Here is a 12,071-nt window from a genome sequence, read left to right on the forward strand (position 1 = left end):
TGTAAAATACTGATTCAATGCTATTAGGACTCTCTATATTAGGATAAAATAAAATGATCAAATCAAAAGTGATCTCTAAAAGGTTAACTGGTAGATTAAAGAATAAACAACACTTGACTTTATCCTGAAACAGGCCTATGTAAGTGCATTTTTAATAAAGAAATGACATAACAAGCCTTCATTATTATTATGTGAACATAAACTAGATTTGAAATAATGTTACTTTAAGTGCATTTCAAACAAAGTTACTTAAAACTTTGAGGGAATATGGTACATTCAACGATAAACACATAAATAAGAGATTTTAACAATTGCGCTACGCACACACGCTCAAAAACAATCAAATTTTGTTTTTGATCATTTCAAAAGTCATAAAAATGCGATAAACACTCTAGCATTAAAGTAAAAAAAGCAAACATGACGGCATGTGTGATTAGCCTCTCCTTCAAACACGAAATAATCGTTGTAGACACTTTTTCACTTCTATTCAAAACACACATGGGGGTCCCATTACTTCGATGTAAAGCTTCTTTAAAAAAGTGTTCAAAAGCAGCCATGAAGAAGAACAAAAAAAAAATCCATTCTCCGGAGACAAACAAAACCATTAATTAAAACAAGCTCTCAAACATCAATCTCTCCGCCTGTCACAAAATTATCATAATCTGGGAATGTTAAGAGTCTGTAGAGTAAACAGTTAATTTAGAGGAGTATTAATCAAAAAGTCTGGCTTTCTGTACCCCCTCTGTGCTGTGGCACTTGTACTTTTTCATCTAGCGCACTTTGTACACTTTGCACAGAGAGGGGGCAACTTTTAATGCACTTCTTCACGAGTGTACTTAAAGGACAACAGTAATATTCATGAATTCCAGTTTACCTTCAGTATTACAGCCCGAGAGTTTTTTTTATGACCTCCAATATATCTTAATTTCATAATATTTCATAAATGGATATATTTTTGAACAGAATGTCAGTATTTACCACCTATGATGTACAGATGATGCACGAAAAATTAAAAACACAACTTACACAGCTTAAATCCTGATGTATCTGGGCTGTTTTTTTCCAGAACAACATGATGGTGTCATCAAAGCCATAATCATGTCAGAAATGTTGAGCTGCGGTGCTCACATGGGTGACAGGTTCGATTCTGGCCTGCAACCTGTCTTGATCCAGTTTCCTTTCATTCTCCATGATCACTGTCTAATAAAAAAGGCAAAAGAATATATAGTCAAAAACATTAAATGGTCACACTTTAGTTTGGGGACCAGTTCTAATGTAGAATAAGGCATTAATATGTGCTTTATAAGTACTAGTAAACAGTAACATGCTTGCTAATAAGCAAGTTAATAGTGAGAATTGGTCCCTAACTAAAGTGATACCCATTAAACAAATCTACTGAGGACATTTGCCCTGTCTGTCATTAGCACAATCAATCATTTGTGATTTTACATTTTATACCTAAAAATATAACAGTATTTTCATATTCATCAAAAGAGATATCTAATATCCTGTAAAAACCTTAAACGCTAGAATGAAACGATTTTGAACCTGGCTTTATCTAATGTTCAGATTTCTGTTTTTTTTAATGTATGCAAATTAGTACATAAATATCCAAATATGATGCCTCATTTGCGATTCAAAACAATTGTCTTAATTTACTGTGATCAATCAGCTGGGGAAAGTACGGTCATATCGATTCCTTTAAACAAATATCCTATTCCTCTTTTATGATCTCGTATTGGTAAAATCGGTTTCTCAAATCATTTAGCCTGCTTAAACCCTGCAAGCTCACATCACATTCTGTTTAGAAGTGTTGTGCTTTGGTGCTCACATGGCTGACGCAGGTTCGAATCTGGCCTGCAACCTGTCCCAATCCGTTTTCCCTTCTCTCTCTCCATAATCTCTGTCAAATAAAAAAAGGCAAAAGCCCAAAGAAGATGCAGTCAAAACATTAAACAAATCTATCGAGGATGTTTGCCCATATTATCAGCGTGATCAATCGTCTGTGAGCATCTAGTAGCCGCGCTGTAGCTGCAGTAACATCTGAGCAGGGCAAAGACGAACAGATGTTGAGAGACTATCTTAGCAGCTGAAGGTTTATTCACAGGTGTGTTTGAGGAGTCAGTGTGTGTGTGTGTATGAGGGGAAACTAAGAGAGAGCTAGAGAGATGGGGGGCACTGCTGTTGTAATAATGTTGGGAGTGGGTGTATAATGTGAGTATACAAGCTGTTAATCTCTCCTGTGTAGCTGTGTTTAAATGTGTTTATGCTTCATTAAGCATGCATTACCTGCTTCATTACTGCTGTGTAGCAGCCACTGCCAGTGAGTCTCACGCTCTGAGTGTGGGTGTGTGGAAGTTCATTGCTCTCACAGACTGACCCCGGCCCTGACAGGATGCTTCCTTTTTGGAGGAATTGATCTTTTTTGGAGCAACTTGCTTTAGTTTCACTTGCACATTGATGGGGGTGATATGAGGCTGGGTAAATAATGACAGCATTTTCATTTTTGAGTGAACCGATGAGTTGTAGCTAAGGGAGGCTTCATCGGTTTGTGGGAAAAGTTATATATGTTTTATCAGGTGTGGCCAGATGATGTCAGATAATGTCCTGTGGTTTTATCATGTTATATGCAATTCTAAATCATTAAAAAATTATGACCAGAAACACATGTAAACACACATACAGTACACCGATAACTATATCATATTATATATACTATACTATATTAAAATTATGTATTTTGTAAATGTAATGTATATATTTTATTGTGAACAATTCATCCATGTTTCATTTTTAAGGATTCTTTCAGATTAGTGAAAAGAAGACATCCAAAATACACATTTGAGTGTTTATGTTATGTGTATTACGTCATCCATTTACATAGATTTAAATTTCGATACATATTTTGTATATGAGCACTTACACCAAACTTTACAGTTTATTTCTATTTATATTCTGAAGTTTTTTTTTCATATAACATATTCACTTGATTTATATAACATTTTAGTCCGTAAAAAATATTGTGAAAATGTTTTTCCTTGTTGATGACAGTATTTTTGAGTGATAAAGAGATATAACCGACAGTATGTAAAAACATTTAACTCTAAGATGTCAATAAAATGAAACAAGAATGTTAAACTTGGCTTTATCCAATGTTCAGATTTCTGTTCTGGAAATGTGCACAAATTGCATATTTAATGAGACAATGCCTCATGCGCATATTTAAAAATAAACTTGTAATCCAAAACAACTAATGTCCTGTAATTAATCAACTGGGGAAAGTTTGGTGCTTGTTTAAATTCACCTGTTCTGTCCTTGTAATGGTGAAAATGAGTCTTCTCTCTAGTGAGGCATGCTGGACTTCTCCAATCACTTAGTTTGCCTAAACCCCGCCCCTCCACAATCCACTGCAAGCGCACGCTCATTTTCGAGTGCAACGCCCACATCTCAAGATCCAATCAATGACCGATGAATAGACTCAAACCTAAGGCCTTAAAAAAATTTAATTAAATAAAAAAAAATCTGTCCTTGCTTTCACCGCAGCTTTAAGAGAAAAATGTAAACATTTAATTAATAAATAAATAATTCATAAAACGTTTTGACTAGTTAGGCTACTTTTTCAAATTAGCAATAAGTGATGCACATTACTTTTCTACAACAGTAAAAAAAAAGAGTCAATGTCATGCTAAGAGCATAAAAAAATCCCTATGTAAGGGATAATGTACAGTCTGCCGATCATTGTTGCAAAACAATAATATAGCCTAAATTACAAAATTAATTTCTCTGTGTTTATAAGTTACTTTTTCTATGGACTATTTAGGCAGTATATATAGTCTGTCTATAATGTAACATCTCTTCTTCTATTGTAAGTTCTCACTCATTTAGCTCTTTGTGTCTGACCAATCAGTATCAAGTATAAAATGGTTTTAAAATGAGCACAGGGTTTTTATGGCGTCGACCACAGTGTTATAAGGGAGCATTATTGTTGTGTATGCATGGTTATTAGGCTTACTACATCCTTCGCAGGATGTTCATTGTGAGGAAAATACCTTGAAAAAGGGTTAAATCCAACATAAATATATACAATTATAAATTATAGTCTAATATTGGAACATGTGATTTTTATTTATTTATTTGGTTTTAATCTGTTAAATGAGTTCACACAATATAGGAATTTCCTAAATCTGAATATCCCGAATATATACCGTCAAAATATTTTAATTTTGATGAAAAACAATTATATCGATATCTTTTCTGGGTCTATTTTCTGCGTTTTTTCTTCTTCTTCCTTATTATTTGTTTGAGTGTTAAAACAGTGGACTAAGGACTTTACAACATGGGAGCTAAATATAATGCAACTGTATTTTTGCTTTAACTTAATTATTCATTCGGAATATATAGCCAAGTATAACCAGGTCTAGTGCATCTCCAGAGCCAAATATTTTGGGATTGCATCTATGTTTTAAATTGAATTAAATGAATAGATAAATGAATCAATTGAATTTAAGATGTAATGCAAGGAAACGCTATTATATACAAGAGTATTATCTAAAAGAGCGAGAGATCTGGTGCTACAGACGCAAATGATCCTCCACACCTGCAGACAATGGCGACACCTTCTGATCACTGACTAAAGGCAGGACCTTCTCGTTGAAAACGACGGACTGTGGATTCAACCTTCCACTGATGTCCACCCAGATCGGATAGTTGCAACTTATTGAGAAATTGCAGAAGTACATTACTTGTTACTTGATGGTGGTTTGGCATAATAATGTATCAATCAAACAGTATATAAATATGAATAAAACCCGTTCACATGCAATTGTTTCATCATTCAGAGTCATACAAGAGCTATTTATACAGTGAGGTAATTAAATAGTGCATAGCATGTAAACGTGAATACAATATAAAGGTATTGAAAAAGCGTATATTTTGTCACGTGATGACAGGCAGCAGGAGTTGGGAAGGTTTGTAGGGTTGTTGTAGCCTACATTATTATTCCTGGACAAAAATATCTACTGATTATTATTTTTGTCTAGTCACTTAAATCGTGCGAGCTTAATTATTTCCTTGCACACAAAATACTAGTGATTTCGTTCAAATTACATTCAGTTCCAGTTGACGAAGTTAATAAATGTAGGACTTTTATTTTGAATCTCTGCTAACGGAAACACGTCAGCGAAGGTCGTTGGGGAAACTGCTGTTAGATGATGAGTGCGACACTTTCAGTTGACCAAGCGGTCACATTCCGGTAGAAATCAACTTACCGACCTGCTGTATCCCAGAGGGTAGCACTCCTTCAGTTCATCTGGAGACTCACACAGGCTGGGACCGAAACGGAAAGGCTCTTCGTTATAAAACGGCTATTCCCTGGGTAAACGGGCACCTTAGATAAGAGAGAAGATTCTCGAATCGGCAGACGCTCTGTCCGCACCCGCTCTGGATCCCCGGATCTCTTTGAACGCGTCGACATGAGGAGTTTGCCGTATTTCTGTCGGGGACAGGTCGTCCGCGGATTCGGACGGGGAAGCAAAGACCTGGGCATCCCCACAGGTGAGACTCTCTAGCCCGTATGCGGCAGCTGTCGCGCCGCGCGGAGTCTCTCTACACTGCACGCGACAAAGCGACCGTTGCAGATGATTTGAACTTTGTGTCAGTAACTTTACGTCATGAACAGAACGAGGCATCGGTTTACTGTCGGTCCGTGTAGACCGCGTCGCTCTGGACGCTGAAGCAACACTCCAAAGACACACATTCTGTCAACATTTAGTGGACCTCATGCTGTTTGTGCCTGGCTTTCTTCTGTGTGAGAGAAATGAGAAGTGTCAGTAACCATTCACTTCTGTTGAACGGAAAGACGCAATTAAAGTGTACTGTGACTGAGGCCAATTCTGATGTGTAAACGACGACATGGGGTAATGAGTTTGGGGTGAACTAAACATTAAACTTGTATTAAAAACAGGCTGTTAATTATTTAACTTTCTTTACACTCAATAGGAGATCAATTCATGTTGTTGTCATTCGAGAAACGTGTAATAAAGAGTTTCTTGAAATTATTCAGTTTAATATCAGCTGTAAACATCACACCAGTAAGTTTACTCTTGTAATGAATGTTACCGTTCAGCAAAAGCAATGGCCATATTGTTATATAACTTCACTGACAGGTTATAGGTCTTACAACACGCGTCTGTAAAATGGTTGATTGTGATTGGCCAGACACGACCGTGAGCCCAACAGTGCCCGCCCATCTTTCAGCGGCCTTGGTTCCCTATTCATTTTCCCCATAGGGATTTTATAGAAGTCTTAAAGAGTTAGAAGTGATGAACCAAACTAACGAGCTAAGAGGTGAACCACAAAATTACAATCTTTGGTTTGAAGCAAAAAGTACTTGAAAATGGGACAAAAAGACAAGGCCTACTTAACAGCTTTAACGAGGGAAAGAACTACAATCCCATGGAGCATTGTGAATGACAACCCAGAGAAATATGAAAAGAGAAAGAGAAACAATATATGGTTTATTACAGTACAAGTAGTTTTGAGAGTGCAGGGAAGCTGACTGCATTCACAGCGCTTAAAGGGAGTTTTGGCAATTTGCTTGACCTTATTCTCTGATTGGTGGATTTTTCTTCAGAATCATGAGCAATGTAGTTTTTTCACCAGAAATACAGCTGTTAAACAACTGTTATAAAATAAGTTGAAATAATGCAGTCTGATGGCTTCTAGAAAAGCACATACCATTGATTAACCTCATGGTAGCTCACACTATGTTTGTGTTCATGGCAACACTACTTTTGTGTTTCCTGTATCATGTTTTATATTACCTTTCACGACGTGGTAATCTTGCTTGTCAAGTTTGTCATGTCTCAAAATATAAACACTGATTAAAGAAAATATGAAGCCAGTATTTATTCTTACTAGAGCCAATGTTTTCTTTCCATTCCCATCCCAGCGAACTTCCCAGAGTCGGTTGTGGACAATCTCCCTGCTGACATTAGCACAGGAATCTACTACGGGTGGGCATGCGTGGATAACGGAGACATTCACAAGATGGTGATGAGCATCGGCTGGAACCCTTACTACAAAAACACAAAGAAGTCCATGGTATGTCCATGTCATCCTTTCTAGTGTGCAGACATCTACAAGCTATAGACCCGCTGATAGCTTTGCATTCATTAAATGGTATATTATGTAATAGCAGTAGCAGAGTCGGTTGTAGACAATCTCCCTGCTGACATTAGCACTGGAATCTACTACGGATGGGCACGCGTGGATAACGGAGACATTCACAAGATGGTGATGAGCATCGGCTGGAACCCTTACTACAAAAACACAAAGAAGTCCATGGTATGTCCATGTCATCCTTTCTAGTGTGCAGACATCTACAAGCTATAGACCCGCTGATAGCTTTGCATTCATTAAATGGTATATTATGTAATAGCAGTATAGATTAATAGTACATCTCTTATGTCAGATATCATGTATTTATCTCTCTGTGTAACAGGAAACGCATGTGATCCACAAGTTTAAGGAAGATTTCTACGGTCAAATATTGAGTGTGGCCATGGTCGGCTACATTCGTCCTGAGAGAGGATTCGGATCACTTGGTAAGACTCTGAGCTGCTCTCTTGAACTCACTCCCACATCACATGATCTCACTGATGCCACAACACCCTGTTCACCCACCCAAACACACTCATTCGGTTACAGTAACTCACGGTTGTGTCTTCCTCCCAGACGAGTTGATAGCAGCGATTCATAGTGACATTGAAGAGGCGAAGATAAAGCTGGACCTGCCTGAGCACTTGAAACTAAAAGAGCATCATTTCTTCAAGACGTCGGTAGCGACGACAGCCAATCAGATCTTGAACGGTCATCGACTGTAACATTCACTTTCACCTCTATTTAAAAGCCTGTTTATCACGTATGCAGTTTGGTTTTTATGTACAAAATATTTCTGTCCGCATGTGGTGCTTTGCTCAAGTGCAGGCACTATGTGCATTTATGTTCATATGGTATCATCACGTAGCTCTTTTGTTTCTGTATTTATAGCAAAAAGGAGGATTCCAGTTGCTTACTGGTGAATGATCACTGCAGTTCACAGGGTAAACGACACAGAGCCCTTCCCAGAATTCAGTGATTACCACAGATGATACTATGTGGAAGTCAGGGAGTGTCAAAATCTCTTCTTTCTGGTGAAATTTCTCTTTAGATGGAGAGTTCTTCCCCCACCTTCACTTTATTAAGGAGGACTCTCTTTACTTGAATAAAACACTTTAACAGTTGTCAAAATTGGTGTTCCGCCTCTGAGATAAAATGCATGCTTTTTATGGTTCTCAGAGAACGGTGCCCAGAGGGGGAAGTCCAAGGTTGAGAAAGAGAGTTAAAGCACAGGTTGTTGTAATATGATTACAAAACTGGGCAGATGGAGAACAGTGACTGAAGACTAAATTAATTAACCTAAATGGTCTTTTAAATATTTAAGTGTGTATAGTAGATCTGTATAGCAAACACTTGCTATTATTTATATACGGTTTACTAAACATTAACCTAAAAGAACATGTCTTTTTCTTTTACTCGGGTTATACATTTAGTAGTGTTTTACATTTGAAAAGACACTCAAGAGTCAGGTTAGATCGTAGGTTTACAAATTATTTACCTGTTTCTCCATGTTATGTTCCTGTTGAATTGGTGCTTGAAACATGTAACGTTACTGCAGCAATCCTCTGTTCCGGTGCGGTCACGTTATTAGCGGGATTTCACGGGCAAAAAAATACTGATTCATTATCACTAGTGTAGCTCACACAGAAAACGGTTTCAAACCAAATTTTCGCCACTTTCTTTTGCTCAAAGCGGCGAATCCTGTGGACTTGGATTTTGCCCGCGAAAACTCGCTGAAGAGCGGCAAATGTGACCGCACTGCTGTGTCATGTTCAGACACTCATTCATCTAGACTGGGTCTTTATATGTTGAACTGGTACGTTTGTATATGTTTGGTATATGCTTTTTTTCTGTTTTCTTTATAGGTCAGGGCAGTGCCTTAAATAAGTGAAATCTAGCATATTAATATACAGTGCACAACCAAGCATTCCTTCAATGTTGACACCTGCTTGTAAGCATTAAACAAAAATGCCTTAAGTGGAGTTTTACTGCTGTGTTTTTTTGTGAAAACGTCTGTAATGCTTTCATGATGTCGTAATAAACTGGAAATAAATGAGATCTAGTTCAGAATCAGTGGTAATAAACGCTCTGTTCATTATAAACAATCTTGTGAGCCATTAGTCATACAGTAGCTTTACTTTAACAATCATATTCTTTTGATTAGAACTATTCAAAAGATCAAATTAAATTAATATTAAAAACAGCACCCATCTGAACAGAGTTTTGTTTCAGTCCTGTATGAGTTTATTCTGTGGAACATAAAAGAAGATTTGGAAGAATGTTGGTAACAGTTTTCAGTTTCCATAAAAAAAAATTACTATGAAAGTCAATGGAACCTGAAACTGTTTGGTCCCTATCATTCTTCAAAATATCTTATTTCGTGTTTAACATAAGTCAGGTTTTATTAACAAAATTAATAAAACTTAAACTAAAGTGAAAATAAACACATTCACAATATAAAAAAACTATAATAGTATTAGGTTATATTGTTAAAGTTAAAGTTAACCTGACTGAAAAGTGGAAAAACTTTTGTTTTCTTTCCTATGTCCATGAGGTGAAGTCCTAGTATCTTAACTTTAAAGGGGTCATATGATGCGATTTCAATTTTTCCTTTCTCTTTGGAGTGTTACAAGCTCTTGGTGCATAAAGAAGATCTGTAAAGTTGCAAAGACTAAAGTCTCAAATCCAAAGAGATATTCTTTATAAAAGTTAAGAGTCATTTAGCAACATCATATGGCCCCTTTAAAAAAAGTCAGTGTAGCTAAATATTCGGTCAGCTTGTATGGATGAGAGGCTGCTGTAAAGATAATGTCCTGAAAACAGACACCCTCAAGGGTAAGTGAACCGGCTCTTATTTCATTTTGTGCGCTGTTGGTCACGCAGTGCCTCAGTTCAGCTGACATTTCAGTGAGGGTTTCCCATGCAATCAAAAAACTCAGTTTGATCTAATGGAAATCTGTTACTTGTCTGTACATAATCCTTGGTCACATGTACACTACCTTTCAAGATGCTTTCAAAATAAGTCTCTCAAGCTGTGCAAAAATATAGTAATAGTGTGATATATTATTAGAGTTTAAAATAAAGTTCAAAATAGAAGGAATGTATTCCATTTTTTTTAAACATTACAAACGTGTGTTTGAAGGATTAGTTTATGGTTTATAGTGCTACATTCATTAACTGAATATGTTAATCTGGCTCGCAACTGTAGTTTCTGAAGATCAGTTTCTATATATACAGTATCTGATGTTCTCAGCACTGTGTTAGTTTAATCAAGTAATCAAACTTAACTGAGATAAACCCACAACAAAGAGCCATCATGTTCAATTCATCATACTCAGTAGATAACGGACTGTTAAATCAGCTAACATTTGAAAAAGACTGTCAATACACTGTATAAATCATTTACAGGTCTTAAAGGAATTGTTCGCCCAAAAATGACAATTTGTTGAAAATTAACTCACCCTCAGGACATCCAAGATAATGAGCTTGTAATTTCATCAAAACAGATTTGGAGAAAATTGTCATTCCATCAGTTGCTCACCAATCTACAGTGAATGGGTGCCGTCAGAATGAGCGTCCAAACAGCTGTTAAAAACAAACAATAACTCCATCAATTAATGTCTTGTGAAATGAAAAGCTGTGCTTGTAAGAAACAAATCCATCAAGGTATTTTAACTTTTAACTATTGATTCTGGCCAAAATACAACACCATAATCCAGTAAAAATAAATAAAAAATTAATTCCATCCTCCGTTGTCCTCTCAAATCAAAATTTCACTGATGTATTTGTCTAGACTATTTCACTTGTAAACAGTGCATATTTCTCTCCTGATTCAGACAAGATGACTTTTTCACTGGAGAAAGCAATTTTATTCATATAGGACTCATATTTTAGCTGGACATAATGTTTTGAAGTTAATGATGGATTTCTTACAAACATGCAGCTCTTCACTTCACAAGCCATTAACTGATGGACTGGAGTGGTGTGGATTACTTGTGGATTACTGTGATGTTTTGATCAGCTGTTTGGACTCTCATTTTGACGTTTGTAAGAAACAAATCCATCAAGGTATTTTAACTTTGAACTATTGATTCTGTCCAAAATACGACACCATAATCCAGTAAAAATAAATAAAAAATAAATCCATCCTCTGTTGTCCTCTCAAATCAAAATTTCACTGATGTATTTGTCTAGACTATTTCACTTGTAAACAGTGCTTGATCAGTGCATATTTCTCTCCTGATTCAGACAAGATGACTTTTTCACTGGAGAAAGCAATTGTATGCATATAGGACTCATATTTTAGCTGGACATAATGTTTTGAAGTTAATGATGGATTTCTTACAAACATGCAGCTCTTCACTTCACAAGCCATTAACTGATGGACTGGAGTGGTGTGGATTACTTGTGGATTACTGTGATGTTTTGATCAGCTGTTTGGACTCTCATTTTGCGGGCACCCATTCACTGCAGAGGATCCATTTTCTCCAAATCTGTTCAGATGAAGAAGCAAACTCGTATACATCTCGGATGGCCTGAGGGTGAGAACATTTTTGGATAAACTATTGTTTAGCTACAAATATAAAGCATCAGGCATGACTTGCACATGAATATTGATGACACCATCACATGATATTTAATATTTAGTTACTTACCAAAAGAGTATTGTATTTTCATGTGCACCATCCAAGCTGCTCTCTTCCATTCAATAGAAGTGGATGGAGACCAGGGTCTGTCAAGAAAACCAAAAAATACAACAAAAGCATACAAATAGCAGTCCGTATAAGCGTTTGAGCCATTTTGAATCCACTTTTTGTAATATACAAGTCAAAATATACAAAAAATGTATGGTATGGTCACCATTCACTTTCATTGTATGTAAAAGAGCAGCTTGCTTTTGTGTTAGAAGAAAT

At 36.5% G+C, this 12,071-nt stretch overlaps 1 protein-coding gene across 1 annotated transcript; it reads left to right on the plus strand.

Annotated features, from left to right (window-relative positions):
• The first annotated feature begins 5,146 nt into the window (after positions 1-5,146).
• Positions 5,147-9,362, plus strand: rfk (riboflavin kinase). The gene is made up of 4 exons (XM_016228903.1): positions 5,147-5,553; positions 6,950-7,101; positions 7,502-7,604; positions 7,735-9,362. The coding sequence occupies exons 1-4, from the start codon at positions 5,472-5,474 to the stop codon at positions 7,881-7,883; spliced, it is 486 nt and encodes a 161-aa protein (XP_016084389.1). The 5' UTR covers positions 5,147-5,471; the 3' UTR covers positions 7,884-9,362.
• Positions 9,363-12,071: the final 2,709 nt, after the last annotated feature.

This window comes from Sinocyclocheilus grahami, unplaced genomic scaffold (assembly GCF_001515645.1).
Source record: "Sinocyclocheilus grahami isolate Dianchi unplaced genomic scaffold, SAMN03320097.WGS_v1.1 scaffold345.1, whole genome shotgun sequence".
In the NCBI taxonomy this organism is placed as follows: Eukaryota; Metazoa; Chordata; class Actinopteri; order Cypriniformes; family Cyprinidae; genus Sinocyclocheilus; species Sinocyclocheilus grahami.

Bases quoted from the DNA above. Each gene is read 5' to 3' on its own strand.
- rfk (XM_016228903.1), top strand. From the start codon at position 5,472: ATGAGGAGTTTGCCGTATTTCTGTCGGGGACAGGTCGTCCGCGGATTC. The intron at 5,554-6,949 runs GTGAGACTCTCT...TTCCCATCCCAG, and splicing joins AGACCTGGGCATCCCCACAG to CGAACTTCCCAGAGTCGGTT. The intron at 7,605-7,734 runs GTAAGACTCTGA...TCTTCCTCCCAG, and splicing joins GAGAGGATTCGGATCACTTG to ACGAGTTGATAGCAGCGATT.